Source organism: Grampus griseus (genome assembly GCF_964374135.1).
Source record: "Grampus griseus genome assembly, chromosome: 5".
Lineage (NCBI taxonomy): Eukaryota > Metazoa > Chordata > Mammalia > Artiodactyla > Delphinidae > Grampus > Grampus griseus.
In genome coordinates, this window is record NC_138998.1 from 95,074,203 (window position 1) to 95,090,929 (window position 16,727).

Genomic DNA, 16,727 nt, shown 5'->3' on the forward strand with positions numbered 1-16,727 from the left:
ACAAATAGGCCTCTTTTATAGAAAGACTGGGTGCATTTTAGTCTGCTGCCTCTATTCTGGGTCCTGGAGGGTTAGCCATGGTGAGTCCATGTGAGCCTTTTAAGAACTGTGTCTTAGTATGCCAAAGCCTTATGGGTCTTATATTTAGATGCAAGTTCTGTTGCCTTTTAAAGCTAAATGTTTTGGGGGCCTATCTCCTTGGTGATAATCTTAAAAGTTGGGGTGCTAAATGTGGGGTGCAAACCCATTGCTCCTTAGGAAAAAGCTGGGAGTTGTGAGTTCCTTTCTGGCTGTGTTCTGATCTGCTGGGGATGGTGTTTATGGAGAGATTATGTCTCAGCCTCTCCTACCAGTTTTTTTTTTTTTCCCCCTTTTGCGGTACGCGGGCCTCTCACTGCCGTGGCCTCTCCCGTCGCGGAGCACAGGCTCCAGACGCGCAGGTTCAGCGGCCATGGCTCACGGGCCTAGCCTCTCCGCGGCATGTGGGATCCTCCTGGACCGAGGCACGAACACGTGTCCCCTGCATCGGCAGGCGGACTCTCAACCACTGCACAACCAGGGAAGCCCTCTTCTACCAGTTTTGATGTGGGTTTTTTCTCATTTGTGTGATGAGTTGCTCAGCTAGTTTCTGGATTTCTTTCAGAGGGAGTTGTTCTGTATGTAGCTGTAGATTTGGTGTGTCCATGGGAGGAAGTGAATTCAGGACACTACCTACATCATCATTGTGAACTGGAACACCTCTGTTATATTATTGACTGAAGTCCGTAGTTTATATTAGGGTTCACTTTTTGTATAGTATATTCTATGTGTTTTGAGAAATGTATGATGACATGTATCCACTATTACAGTGTAATTCAGAATAATTTCACTGTTCTAAAAATTTCTTGGGCTTCCCTGGTGGCGCAGTGGTTGAGAGTCCGCCTGCCGATGCAGGGGACACGGGTTCGTGCCCCAGTCCGGGAAGATCCCACATGCCGCAGAGTGGCTGGGCCCGTGAGCCATGGCTGCTGAGCCTGCGCGTCCGGAGCCTGTGCTCTGCAACGGGAGAGGCCACAACAGTGAGAGGCCCACGTACTGCAAAAAAAAAAAAAAAAATTTCTTGTGCTCCACTGATCTTTTTAATATCTCTATAGTTTTTTTATCTACAGTGAAAACTTTTATATTTTGAACTAGCTAGCTGGACTCAGTTTAGACGATCCCAATTCTGTTGGCTACTCCAACGCATCATAGTCAGGAGCCAGTAGAACATATGCCTTCTTCTTTCCATCAGACCATGTCAATGTCAGAGCTTCTTCACAGCCTGTTTAATTTGATGTTTGTTGGCCTTGCCATCCACAATGAACACCAGTGTGTTGTTGTTTTCTGTTTTCTTCATGGCTGACTTGGTGGTGAGGGAGAACTTGATGATGGCATAGTGGTCAAACTTGTTTCTTCTAGGGGTGCTCTTCTGAGGATATTTGTGTTGCCTCTTGAGCTGCAGTGTTTTGGGCCGTTGGAAGGTGGGTGACATCCAGATCTTCTTTTTTTGTGGCTGTGGATGCCTTTCAACCGTACTTTCTTAGCCTTCAAAGCTTTTGCTTTTGCTTTGGCTTTGGGAGGTGCAGGAGGTTCTTTCTTTGCCTTTGGCGCCATCTGCGTGAAAAGCTCCATAGTTTTAAAAATTTATTTATTTATTTATTTTTGGCTGTGTTGGATCTTCGTTGCTGCGCTCGGGCTTTCTTTTAGCTGCGGCGAGCGGGGGCTACTCTTCATTGTGGTGCGCGGGCTTCTCATTGTGGTGGCTTCTCTTGTGAATATGGGCTCTAGGTGCACGGGCTTCAGTAGTTGTGGCTCACAGGCTCAGTAGTTGTGGCTCGTGGGCTGTAGAGCACAGGCTCAGTAGTTGTGGCGCATGGGCTTAGTTGCTCTGCGGCACGTGGGATCTTCCCGGACCCAGGCTCAAACCTGTGTCCCCTGCATTGGCAGGTGAATTCTTAATGACTATGCCATCAGGGAAGTCCCCATATATATTTTTTTAAATCATATTGTCATATACTTGGAATCATACAGCCTTTTCAGATTGGCTTCTTTCACTTAGCTATATGCTTTTATGTTTATCAAAGTGTCTTTTTGTGGCTTGATAGCTCGGTTCTTTAAAAAAAATTTTTTTTTTTTAGAAAGACTATTTTTTAGAGTAACTTCAGGTTCACAATAAAATTGAGCAGAAATTACAGACAGGTCCCATATATCCCCTGCCCCTACACATGCACAGACTCCCCCAATGTCATTTGTGTTTATTGCTGAATGATACTCCATCATGTGGGTATACCACAGTTTCTTTATCATCTATTGAAAGACATCTTGGTTACTTTAAAGTTTTCACAATTATAAATAAAGCTGCACTAAACATTAATGTGCAGATTTTTGTGTGGACAGAAGTTTCCAGCTTATTTGGGTAAATACTAAGGAGTGTAGTTGCTAGATTGTTAAGAGTATGTTTAGTTTTGTTAGAAATTGCCAAAGCGTCTTCCAAAATGGTTGTACCATTTTGCATTTCCACCAGCAACTAATGAGATTTCCTGTTATTCCACATCCTGGCCAACATTTGGGGTAGTCAGTGTTTTGGGTTTTAGCCATTCTAATAGGTATGTAGTAGTATCTCTTTGTTTTACCTTGTAATTCCCTGATGACATGTTTTGGTGAGCTTCTTTTCATATGCATATTTGTCATCTGTGTATCTTCTTTGGTGAAGTGTGTGTTCCCATTTTTGGCTCATTTTTTGTTTTTGGCTGTGCTGCATGGCTTGTGGGATCTTAGTTCCCCAACCAGGGATTGAACCCGGGCCCACAGCGGTGAAAGCATCGAATCCTAACCAGTGGATCACCAGGGAATTCCCTCATTTTTTAAATTGTTTGTTTTCTTGTTTTTTAGTTTTAAGCATTATTGTATATTTTGGGTACCAGTCCTTTATCACATATGTGTTTTGCAAAGAGTTTTTTCTAGTCTGTATCTTAACTTTTCATTCTTTTAACAGTATCTTTCACAGAGCAGTTTTAATTTTAATGAAGCCCAAATTTCAATTTTTCCTTCATGGATTGTGCTTTAGGTATTATATCTAAGGAGTAATTGTTCAACTGAAGGTCACCTAGATTATCTCTTGTGTTATCTTTTAGGAATTTTATAGTTTTGCAATTTACATTTAGATCTGTGATCCATTTTCAGTTAATTTTTGTGAAAGGTATAAGATTTGTGTCTCTTTATTTCTTCATACACGAGTGGCCAGTTCTTTTAGTGTCATTTGTTGAAGATTAGCCTTTCTCCAATGAATTGCCGTTGTTCCTTTGTTAGAAATTAATTGATTACATTGTGTGGATCCTTTTCTCAGCTGTCTATTCTGTTCTATTGATCTATTTGTCTGTTTTTTTGTCCATACCATGCTGTCTTGGTTACTGTAGCTTTATAGTAAGTCTTTAAGGTGGGAGTATCAGTTCTCTGAGCTTGTTCTTTAATATTGTATTGGCTATTCTGGGTCTTTCATCTTTCTATTTAAAATTTCAAATCAGTCTGTCGAAATCCACAAAATAACTTGCTGTGATACTGATTGGAATTGTGGTGATTCTGTAGATCAAGTTGGGAAGAACTGACATCTTGACAGTATTGAGTCTTCCTATTCATGTTCATGGAATATCTATTTATTTAGATCTTTGATATCTTTCATTGGAGTTTTATAGTTCTTTTTATATAGATTTTACACATTTTTAAAGATTTGTACATAAGTATTTAATTTTTTCAGTGCTAATGTAAGTGGTATTGTGTTTTTAATTTCAAATTCTAATAGTTCTTTACCTTCATGTAAGAAAGCAATTAATTTTTGTATATTCATCTTGTCCTGCACTGTTGCTATAATTGCTTATTAGTTCAAGGAAGTTTTTTCTTTTTTCTTTTTTTTCAAATTCATCTCTGGGATTTCCTACATAGACAATTATGTCATCTCAAATAAAGGTTTTATTTTTTCCTTCCCAATCTGTATCCCTTTTATTTCCTTTTCTTGTCTCATTGCATTATCTAGGACTTCCTGTATGAGGTTGAATAGGAGTGATGAGAGGGAGCATTCTTGCTTGTTCTCAATCTTAGCGTCAAAGCATATGGTTTCTCGCCATTAAGTATGATGCTGGCTGTAGGTTTGTTGTAGATATTCTTAATCAAATTAAAAATATTCCCCTCTATTCCTAGTTTTCTGAGAGTTAAAAAAAATCATAAATGGCTTTTGGGTTTTGTCAGATGCTTTTTCCACATCTATTGATATGACCATTTCATATTTCTTCTTTGGCTTGTTGACATTAATGGATTTTTCAAATGCCTAACCATCATTGCTTATTTGAAATAAGTCTCACTTGTTTATGATATATGATTCTTTTTATACTTTGTTGGATTTGATTCTGTTGAGAATATTTGCACCTATGTTCATAAGAGATATTGTGTAGTTTTCTTTTTTTGTAATGTGTTTTTCTGGTTTTGGTATTAAGGCTGGCCTCGGGACTTCCCTGGTGGTCTGGTGGTTAAGAATCTACCTTCCAGTGCAGGGGACGTGGTTTTGATCCCTGGTCAGGGAACTAGATCCCGCATGCCGTGGGGCAAGTAAGCCTGTGTGCTGCAACTACTGAGCCCGTGCGCTCTAGAGCCAGTGTGCCACAACTAGAGAGCCCACGCACCACAACTACTGAGCCTGCACACTCTGGAGCCTGAGCGCCACAACTAGAGAGAAGCCTGCGTGCTGTAACGAAGAACCCGTGTGCTGCAACCAAGGATTCCACATGCTAACAACAAAGATCCTGCATGCTGCAACTAAGACCTGATGCAGCCAAATAAATAAATAAATAAATAAATAAATAAATAAATAAATAAATAAACAAAAGGACAAATAGAAAGGCTGGCCTCATAGAATGAGTTTGGAAGTGTTCCTCTACTTCTATTTTGTGAAAGAAATTATAGAGAATTTGTATAATTGATTCCTTAAATGTTTGGTAGAATTCACTGATGAACCAAACTGGGCCTAGTCCTTTCTGTTTTGGAAGGTATTAAATATTGATTCAATTGATTCAATATCTTTAATAGATATGGGCCTATTCAGATTACATAAGTTTTGATCAATTGTATCTTTCAAGGTATTCGTCCATTTTCATCTAAGTTTTCACATTTGCGGGCATTGAGTTGTTCATAGCATTTCTGTATTATTTCTATATAATGTCCATTGGACCAGTACTGATTGCCCCTCTTTCATTTTTGATATTAGTAATCTGTCTCTTCTGTTTTTTTTCTTAGTTAACCTGGGTAGAGGTTATCAATTTTATTGATTTTTTTCAAAGAACCAACCTTTGATTTGGTTGATTTTCTCTGTTGATTTCTTGTTTTCAGTTTCATTAATTTTTTTTCAATTTCATTGATTTCTGCTCTTTTATTTATTTATTTCTTTTCTTCTGCTTACTTTGGAATAAATTTGCCCTTCTTTTTTTAATTTCCAAAGCTGGAAGTTTGCATTATTGATTTTAGAATTGTCTCCTTTTTTAATACATGCATTCGATGCTATAAATTTCCCTCTAAGCATGTGCGCTTGAGAAGAATGTGTATTCTTCTGTTTTAGATGAAGTATTCTATAAATGTTAATTAGATTTAGTTGACTGATGGTGTTTTTCAGTTCAATTATTTCATTACTGATTTCCTTACTGATTTTCTGCCTGCTGGATCTGTTTCTGATAGAGGGATGTTGAAGTAGATATGTCTATTTGTCCTTGTATCAATATTTCTATCAGTTTTTGCCTTATGTATTTTGGTGTTGGGCATATATACATTAAGGATTATTATGTTTTTTTGGCAAATCGACCCCTCTATCATTATGTAATATTCCTCATTATCCCTGTGTCCCCAAATTTGATACTGTTTTTTCCTCTGAAATCTCAGTCTGAAATTAATATAGCTACTCTGTCTTTTGATCTCTTAGAATGGTGTATCTTTCTTCATCCCTTTACTTTTAATCTGTTTGTGTCTTTATATTTAAAGTGAGTTTATTGTATACAATGTAGAGTAGGGTCTTTTTTCTTTTTTAAATCGTAGATTGATTTGATTTTCAAATATTAAACCACCGTTCTGTCCTAGAATAAGCCCTAATTAGTCATGCTGTATTATTCTTTTTATATATTGCTGGTTTTGATCTGCTGATTTTTGTTGAGTATTTTTGTCTGTACTTATCAGGGATATTGGTCTTTAGTTTTCTTGTACTCTCATTATATTGATTTAGTATCAGTATAATGTTTGCTTTATAGATTGAATTGGGAATTGTTTATTTCTAGTTAATGGAATAGGTTGTGTAGAATTCACTTTATTTTCTTCTAAAATGTTCATTTGAATGTCTGTGAAAACTCTAGGAAATCCCTGCTAGAATGAGAGCTTCAAAATTAGGTAACTAAATGATTTGATCCTGTAGAGTAGGGGGTTAGTGGAAGGGGAGGGTGGCAGATGTGTTTATAAAAGGGTAGCAGAAAGGATCTTTACGACACAACTGTTCTATATCTTGAGTTTGGTTGTAGTCACAGAGATGAGCACATGTGATAAAATCGCCTAGGACTAAATGCACGCATACAAACACACACACACAAGTATGTGCATGTAAAACAGGTGAAATCTTAATAAGGTCATGGATTGTTTCAATGTCACTTTCCTGGTGATGATATTGCTGTGCAGTTATGCAAGGTGTTACCATCAGGGAAAACTTGTTGAAGAGAATACAGGATTCCCCAGATAGCCTCTCTCCCCGCACCTCACCAATTTATCCAGCTGTTCAGTAGATGTTGGTTACCAAATAATTTCAGCTTATGTTTTCTGATAAGTGTTTTCACTGTTGACATTACATGTTGCTAATTTGGAAATTAGATGAAGAGTCAATAGAATTGAAATTCTGATATAAAAGTTAAATCCTGACCAATAATCTCAATTGGTTGGAAAGTCATCATCCATCTTTATTACAGTAGGCTGTGACATGGATAAGTAGTTGTAAGCAAAGCTGATATTTTCTTCAGGTTGCAGATTTGGTTCATTTTTAGTATGTAAGGAAGTACTCAGTTGAGACTGTGAACACTGCACCACTTAGAATGGGTATAGAGTTGATTTGTCCAAGAAAAATTTTAGTCAAGTTCCTATCGAACATTTGGTTTTAATTATCATAGTATTTTATTTTGATGCCCCTGCTAGAATGAGAGCTTCAAAATCAGGCAACTAAATGATTTGGTCTTGTCTCTAAGCAAAGTCTTTTATTCTTCTATAAGTTTTTTCATATTTAAATTACAACTGTTCATACTATTTCAGCCTTCCTATTTGTGATCAGATAGCTTTCAAAATATGTATATGAATAAATTCTCATTCATAATCAGATTGTGGGAGAATTCTTTGTTATCTGATTTTTTTTCAGAGATAGCATGTATATAGGTTCATAGACTAAGTGAAAAATTGTATCTCTGAAAAATACAGATTATTATCCAGGCTGCAATTCTAATCCAACTTTGGAAAGAAAAAACATTCTAGTGTGATATTAACTATAAGAAACAATTTATCAAAGTCTAAGTGAATTTTTGTTTTCCTTTGATAATGTCTGTAGATACACTCCAGATTACCCTTGGCTGTGGTAGGATTGGAGATGGGCATTGAAACATGTTACTGTTATTTAGAGTTAATAAAATTTTAATCAATTCCCCTCCTCTCCTATTAAAGATACCTTCATTTTGTCTCATTGTGTTTGTTTCATTTTTTGTAATAGTTTAAAACTTCTCATTCTTTTCCCCCCTCTTTGGTGGGAATTATGTTTCTTTTCTGTACAGAATATGAGACTCAAAGACTAGTACTCATCATTTTGCAAATATAGGTAAAACCTAATTACAACATTATTAGTAGGGTAGAAAAAAATTTGGAAACAAAAAATGTGAAAGCTGCATTTACTGTGAGATTAGTGAAACAGTTGTGGAAAACTAGTTAACCAGTGGTTCTGAGTCTAACTTGTGAGCTAAATTATTCCCAGTCCTGGTTGCAGTTTGATGTAAACAAATAATGTAATTCATTGTGAGAACTGTTATTAGTAATAGAGGTATGTAAAATAGTGTTAGAGCAGAGATACTGATTTACTTTTCTAGAGAGTGAGGAAGGCTTCATAGGTGGTGTTGATCTGGGACTTAATGGACAAGGAGAATTTGGGAGGGCAAAGCACATTCTAGTAAGAGGAAACATGTACAGAAAGATGTCAAAGGATCTGAATGGCATGCACTTTCCGGGAACTACATATAGTTTAGTGTTGTCGGAATAGAAGATTCATGGGAAGCAGAAGTGAGAAAGATAACTCAGTTCTTTTTTTTTTTTTTCTCCTTAGGTAGTGGGGAATACTTAGGAATTTAAGCAAGAGAATGACATCAGATTTGCATTTTTGAAAGATTTAACTTTCTTGACGGAGTGGCTGCTGGACTGGGGGGGAGAAGAGACCATTTGCTGGGAATCCCATTAGGAGAACATTGCAAGAGTCCAGGTCAGAAGTAAGAGGCAGAACTAAGACAGTGATACTGAAAATGGAGGAAAAATGTATTTTTAATCTAGTTATATTGATACATTTACATTTTGTAGTGAAATGGGGGTGACAATGTGTTTAGGATGATATCTTGATAGGACGGATTTCCGAGAATTTGTATAATTTAGAATTACAGCATTGGAAGGAGCATAGGCTTTTATGTCAGGCAGACTTGGGTTAACTGGTGAAGTTTATTCTCTGAGCTTCACTTCCCACTTATAAAGTGATGAGTTTTATACCATGTAGGGCTGTGGTGTTAATGAGATAATAATGCCTGGAGAATAAAAATGACAGTGTTTATTGAGGGCTATCATGGTTAAGACAGTGTTTTATTTTGTTTTTCATTACTTAAATTTTTTTTTTTACTTTTAAAAATGTATTTCCAATTATGGTAAAACACACACAGCATAAAATTTATCATCTTATCCATTTTTAATGGTACAGTTCACTGGTATTTAGTATATTCGCATTGTTGTGCAACCATCGCCACCGTCTATCTCCAGAATTCTTTACATCTTGCAAAACCACAACACTTTACCCATTAAACAATAACTCTCCATTTCCCCCTCTCCCATCCCCTGGCAACCAAAATTCTACTGTTTTCTATCTCTGTGAACTCTAGATACTTCCTATAACTTGAATCATAGAGTATTTGTCTTTTTGTTACTGGCTTATTTCACTTAACCTAATGTCATTGCGTTGGGAAAAACGCATCTTCCTCCCATGTTTCTCCTTTACTCTCATACTACTATCATTTTCACAACACTTCTCACACCAGATGTTTGTGGGTTTTCCCCCACCAAGCAATCCTCTGGGACATGAGCTGGGTGTCCTACAATTTATCTCAATTCCGACACTATCTACCTGGAGATGGTTTCAGATCTCACAGGTTGTGGGCTCAGTCCCAAGACTGCTCCCACCCCACTTCAGATGCCAATCACAATTCCAGGTTGTCACCTGTGCTTCTGACCAGCTGGCTATAAATCTGAGATTCCCATGACTCTCTCCTCAGGTTTGATTAATTTATGCTAGAGCAGTTCACAGAACTCAGAGAAACACTTATTTACATTTACCAGTTTATTTAAGGACACGATAAAGGATACAGATGAATAGCCAAATGAATAGATACATAGGGCAAGGTCTGGTAGGGTCCTGAGTGCAGGAGCTTCTGTCCCTGTGGAGTTGGGGTGTGTCACCTTCCGGGTATATGGATGTGTTTAGCAACCTCAAAGCTCTTTGAACCTCATATAATATTTTTGAGATTGTAATGGAGATTTGCTCACATAGGCATGACCGATAATTAATTCTGTTTCCAGTCCCTCTCCCCTCTCTAGAGAATGGTGGGGCAAAGATGAGAATTCCAAGCTTGTAATATTGGCTTGGTCTTTCTGCTGACTAGCCCCTATCCAGGAGCCATCTAGGATCTCACCCAGAGTCGCTTCATTAATACAAAAGGCAGATCTATCACCCAGGAAATTGTGAGGGTTTTAGGAGCCCTGTGTCAGGGATTGGGGTTAAAAACCAGATATTATAGCAAAAGATGCTCCTATCACCAAGGGAATTACAAGGGTTTTAGGAGCTCTGTGTAGGAACTGGGGCCAGAAACCAATATAAATATTTTTTATAATCTCATAGTTGTCAAAGTTCATGACTAATTTTTTGAACTATTTATCAGGTAGATCACTTATTTCCAGTCAGTAAGGTGTTTTTTCCTGAGGTTTTATCTTGTTTTTTCATTTGTAATGTATTTTTCTGCTTTATTTTCCTTCATTCTCTGGTTAGTTTCCATGTATTAGCGTGTTGTAGCATGTGTCAGAATTTCCTTACTTTTTAAGGCTGAGTAATATTTCATTGTATGTATATGACACATTTCATTATTATTGGTGTTATTATTGATGGGACACTTGAGTTGTTTCCACCTTGTAGCTATTGTGAAAAATGCTGCTATGAACATAGGTGTACAAATATCTCTTTGAGGAAGACAGTATATTTTAGCTCTAGTTGATTTACATTGTTGTGTTAGTTTCAGGTGTACAGAAAAGTGATTCAGTTATACATATGTATACATATTCTTTTCCATTATGGTTTATTACAGGATATTGAATATAGTTGTCTGTGCTATACAGTAGGACCCTGTTGTTTATTTTATATGTATTAGTTTGTTTCTGCTAATCCCAAACTCCTAATTTATCCCTCCTCTACCCCCTTTCCTCTTTGGTAACCATAAGTTTGTTTTCTATATCTCTGAGTCTGTTTCTGTTTCATAAATAAGTTCATTTGTGTCATATTTTAGATTCCACATATAAGTGATATCATATGGTATTTGTCTTTCTCTTTCTGACTTACTTGACTTAATATAATCTCTGGGTCTATCCATGTTGCTGCAAATGGCATCATTCTTTTTCATGGCTGAGTAATATTCCCCCCCATATATATATATACACATATACACACACACACACATCTTCTTTATCCATTCATCTGTCAATAGACATTTAGGTTGCTTCCATGTCTTCTTGGCCATTGTAAATAGTGTTGCTGTGAACATTGGAGTGCATGTATTTTTTTGAATTACAGTTTTCTCTGGATATATGCCCAGGAGAGGGATTGCTAATCATATGGCAACTCTATTTTTAGTTTTTTAAGGAACCTTCATAGTGTTATCCATAGTGGCCACACCAATTTACATTCCCACCAATAGTGTTAAGAGGGTTCCCTTTTCAACACACCCTCTCCAGCATTTGTTATTTGTAGACTACTTAAAAAAAATAATTTATTTTTTTTTGGCTGCGTTGGGACTTCGTTGCTGCATGTGGGCTTTCTCTAGTTGCGGCAAGCGGGGCTGCTCTTTGTTGTGGTGCTTTTTGGCCATTTGTATGTCTTCTTTGGAGAAATGTCTATTTAGGAAGGAAGGCAGTATTTTAAACTTATATAATCATCACATATCCTTGTGAGATAGTAACCATTATTACGCAAGGAAACTAACGCATAGAGAAGATAAGTAATTTATTTCCCCAGATTCACACTGTTTCTCTTTTTAAAAATAAATAAATAAATTTATTTATTTATTTATGGTTGCATTGGGTCTTCGTTGTTGCATGCGGGCTTTCTAGTTGCGGTGAGCTGGGGTTGCTCTTCATTGAGGTGTGCGAGCTTCTCATTGCGGTGGCTTCTCTTGTTGCAGAGCACAGGCTCTAGGCACGTGGGATTCAGTATTTGTGGCTCACAGGCTCTACAGCACAGGCTCCGTAGTTGTGGTGCATGGGCTTAGTTGCTCTGCGGCATGTGGGATCTTCCTGGACCAGGGCTCGAACCCGTGTCCCCTGCATTGGCAGGCGGATTCTTAACCACTGCGCCACCAGGGAAATCCCCACACTGTTTATATATATATATATATATATATATATATATATATATATATATATATTTAAAAAGTTTTTAATTTTGGCGGCATTGGGTCTCTGCTGCGTGCAGGCTTTGTCTAGCTGTGATGAGCGGGGGCTACTCTTTGTTGTGATGTGTGGGCTTCTCACTGCGGTGGCTTCTTTTGTTGTGGAGCACAGGTTCTAGTTACATGGACTTTAGTAGTTGCAGCATGAGGCCTCAGTAGTTGGGGGTGTGCAGGCTCTAGGACGTGTGGGCTTCAGTAGTTGTGTGCGTGGGTTCAGTAGTTGTGGCTCGCAGGCTCTAGAGTGCAGGCTCAGTAGTTGTGGCTCATGGGCTTAGTTGCTCCGTGGCATGTGGGATCTTCCCAGACCAGGGATTGAACCTGTGTTTCCTGCATTGGCAGGCGGATTCTTAACCATTGTGCCACCAAGGAAGTCCTGTTTCTATATTAACTAAATCAACTTTAACTTTGTTTGTAGTTGGATTAAATCTAAACAGTTAGTAAGATATCTGACTCTTCCCTAAACTTTTTCCATGAAGCAGTTCATAGGGAATCAGTTGTAATCCCTTCCAATTGTTTATAAATGCAGTTACTTCAGAATCACAGACTCTGTTTAACTTGGCATGTAATTATTTTTATTTCCTTTAAACACATTCACCATTTTTCATAGTGATGTAAGCTTTTGAGTCTTAAAATGTCTATTTCCTGACTAAAATTACCTTTACATTTTTAAATGTCTTTTTTCTTTTTCTTTTCTTTTTTTTTTTTTTTTTTGCGGTACGCGGGCCTGTCTCACTGTTGTGACCTTTCCCGTTGTGGAGCACAGGCTCTGGACGCGCAGGCTCAGCGGCCATGGCTCATGGGCCCAGCCGCTCCGCGGCACGTGGGATCTTCCCGGACTGGGGCACGAACCCGTGTCCCCTGCATTGGCAGGCGGACTCTCAACCACTGCACCACCAGGGGAGCCCTCTTTTTCTTTTTTTAACGAATTAAGTCCAGACCCTTTATTTATTTATTTATCTATTTATTTATGTTTTGGCTGCGTGGTATGTGGGATCTTAGTTCCCCAGCCAGGGATTGAACCTGCACTACTTGCAGTGGAATGTAGAGTCTTAACCACTGGACCGCCAGGGAAGTCCATAAATGTCTTTCTTCTGTAATTTATTGGACTTTTATATCCTCATTAGCAAAAGATGCCAAGTGTTTTGTAGATTGCAGTTTTCCCCCTCTGTGAACTGTTATGACTTTGGCTGTTTATCTTGAATTTCTAAATAAAAAGAAAATTTAAGTGCCTCTTAATTGTCATATTGCTATATTTATTATTGAAATTCCAAATCCCATTTTTTTTCCTTAGTGGAAAAGGAGCCTAAGAAATAAGGTCCTCTCTGTAGACCATAAAAGTAAAAAAGGTGTACGTGGGCGTCCTGTCACTTCTAAGACATCAGCAGAAAGGTAAGATATATGTATGTGTGTGATATAGGATGGGCTTATACTATGTATAGTGTGACCATGAATGATTCATTTAACCTTTTTGGTTCTCAAATTTCCACAACTTTTAAAATACAGTGATTGAGTTCAGTGACCTCTACTGTTCCTTCTAAGCTCTTTCTGTGATTCTAATTCATCTTAACTCCTTGTTTTTGTGTGTTTGTAACATCTTGAAAGCTTTAGCTAAAAAAGCAAGAGTTACATATAGACTCGTTAAGATGCTGGATTCATCTTTTGTCCTCCATTTAGCAACTCTGGTCTTAAAGTCATAGTATTAATGAATAATGGATATGCGGGAATTAAATATCTATGGGATTCAAATTACAATTATTACCAGCAGGAAATCGGAGCTAAATTTTAGTATTGGACATCAGTAAATGCTTAAAAAGTTGTTATTTTGCAAAAGGGTATTATCTGTTTTAGAATAGTGAATGAATAAAAAGTGACAGTAACAGTTAAAAATTACAGTTATTGGGAGTTTGCACAAATGAGAAGACTAATTGGAGTTTTCTTTCTATAAGTTTATTTATTTTTTATTTTATTTTTGGCTGCATTGGGTCTTTGCCGCTGTGCACGGGCTTTCTCTAGTTGCAGTGAGCAGGGGCTACTCTTTGTTGCGGTGTGTGGGCTTCTCGTTGCAGAGCACAGGCTCTAGGCATGCGGGCTTCAGTAGTTGCAGCACATGGGCTCAGTAGTTGTGGCTCGTGGGCTCTAGAGCACAGGCAGTAGTTGCGGCACACGGGCTTAGTTGCTCTGCGGCATGTGGGATCTTCCCAGACCAGGGCTCGAACCCGTGTCCCCTGCATTTGACAGGCGGATTCTTAACCACTGTGCCACCAGGGAAGTCCTAATTGGAATTCTTGATTTTATGTCAGAGCACTCTGTAAGCTGTTTAGTCTGAATTCTCACCTTTCAAGTGAATTGTCCTTAGGAAATAAGCATATTGGTGACTCCATATCCTTATCAATACTTATTTTCCGTCCCTCCTTCCCTTCCTTCCTTCTTTCCATAGTTGTCCTAGTGGGTGTGAAATGATAATCTCATTGTGGTTTTGGTACATATTTCCTAATGACATTGAGTGTCTTTTTATATGCCTGTTGGTCATTTGTATATCTTCTTTGCAGAAATGTCTGTTTAGATCCTTTTAAAAATTGTTTAAAAATTGTGGTGTTTATCTTTTTATTGTTGAGTTGTAAGAGTTCTTTATATATTCTGGATACAGGTCCTTATTAGATATGTGATTTGGAAATATTTTCTCTCACTCAGCTTTTCACTTTCTTGATGGTGTCCTTTGAAGCATGAAAGTTTTTTTCACTTTGATCAAATCCCATTTATCTGTTTTTCTTTTGTTGTTGTGCTTTTGTTGTCATATCTAAGGAACTATTGCCTAATCTGAGGTCATGATGATTTACTCTTGTGTTTTCGTCTAAGGGTTTTATAGTTCTAGCTCTTAGATTTAGGTATTTTATCCATTTTGAATTAATTTTGGGTATGGCATGAGATAGGCATCCAAATTTATATTTTTGTTTGTGAATATGCAGTTGTCCCAGCAACATTTGTTGAAGAGGTACGAATTTTTCTTGGTACCTTTGTTGAAAATCAGTTGACATTAATGTAAGTGTTTATTTCTGGATTTGGAATTCTAGTCCATTGATGTATATGTCTGTTTTTATGTCAGTACCGCTGTGTGCTGTACACTGTATTATTGCAACTTGGTGGTAAGTTTTGAAATTGGGAAATGTGAGTCTTCCAACTTCATAATATTTTTCAAGATTTTTTTAAAAAAATTTTCTGGCCGCACTGTGCAGCATGCAGGATGTTAGTTCCCTGACCAGGGATCAAATCCATGCCGCCTGCAGTGGAAGCATGGAGTCTTAACCACTGGGCTGCCAGGGAAGTCCCTTTTCAAGATTGTTTTGGTTGTTCTGGGTTCCTTGCATTTTCAACTGAGTTTTAGAATCAGTTGGTCATTTTGAGCAAAACAGCCAACAAGGATTTTGATGGAGGATGTGTTGAATCTGTAGACCAATTTGGGGAGTATTGCTGTCTTAACAAATTAAATCTTCTGATTCATGAATATATCTTTCCATTTATTTAGGTCTTATTCAATTTCTTTCAACAGTGTTTTGTAACTTTCAGTGTGTCTTGGACATTTATTGTTAAATTTATTCCCAAGTATTTTCTTTTTGATGCTGTTGTGAATGGAAGTGTTTTCTTAATTTTAGTTTTAGATGGTTCATTACTAGTGTGTAGAAATCCCATTTATTTATATATGTTGACCCTGATTTATATATCGTGACCCTGTTTGTCCTGTTCTAGAAATTTTTAGTAGATTGCTTGGAATTTTGTATATACAAGATCATGTCATCTGCAAACAAAGATGGCTTTACTGCTTCCTTTTCAGCTGGAGGCCTTTAATTTTTTCCCCTTGCCTAATTGTCCTGGCTAGAATGTACAATGTATAATGGAAGTGGTGAGAGTGGAAATCTTTGTTTTGTTCCCACTATCAGAGGGAAAGCATTCAGTATTTCACCATTAAGTATGATGTTAGTTATAGGTTTTTTATAGATGCCCTGCTATGGTTTGAATGTTTGTACAATATCTCCCCAAAATTCATATGTTGAAATCCTAATGCCCAATGTGATGGTGTTTGGAGGTGGGGCCATTGAGGGCGGTGCTTAAGTCATGAGGGTGGAGCCCTCATGAACGGGATTAGTGCTCTTTTTATAAAAGAGACCTCACAGAGCTTCCTGGTGCCTTCTACCACGTGAGGACACTGTGAGGAGTCTGCAGTCTGCAACCCAGAAGAGGGCCTTCACCAGAGCCTGACCATGTTGGCCAGCACCCTGATCTTGGACTTCCCAGCCTCCAGAACCGTGAGAAATAAATGTTTGTTGTTTATAAGCTGCTGAGTCTGTGATATTTTGTTATAGCCTGAACAGACTAAGACATGCCCTTTTTCATGTTGAGGAAGTTCCCTTCTGTTCTTAATTTGTGGGAGACTTTTTATGATGAATGTGTGTTGGATTTTGTCAAATGCTTTTCCTGCATTTATATCATGTAATTTGTATCCTTTATTAATATAATGTATTACATAAATTGATTTTTAGATTTTAAACCAACTTTGCATTCCTGGGATAAATGTCACTTGATTCTGATTTATGATCCCATTTATATGTTACTGGTTTCAGTTTGCTAGGATTTTATTGAGGATATCTATGTTTGTATTCAGAAGGGAAAATAACTTGCTATTTTCTTATGTTGTCTTTG

The 16,727-nt window shown here is 37.6% G+C and overlaps 1 protein-coding gene and 1 pseudogene across 6 annotated transcripts in view; one reads left to right on the forward strand and one right to left on the reverse strand.

Moving 5' to 3' along the window:
• SENP7 (SUMO specific peptidase 7) overlaps window positions 1-16,727 on the forward strand; it is a 171,048-nt gene that overhangs the window by 57,834 nt on the left and 96,487 nt on the right. For all 5 annotated transcript variants that reach the window (XM_082654076.1, XM_082654074.1, XM_082654077.1 and 2 more), the window contains one exon: window positions 13,324-13,421. In XM_082654076.1, coding sequence (XP_082510202.1) covers window positions 13,324-13,421 — 98 coding nt within the window. The remainder of the gene's footprint in view (window positions 1-13,323; window positions 13,422-16,727) is intronic.
• LOC309822660 (large ribosomal subunit protein uL23-like) lies at window positions 1,189-1,632 on the reverse strand (annotated as a pseudogene). The gene has a single exon. The product of its transcript is annotated as a large ribosomal subunit protein uL23-like (transcript).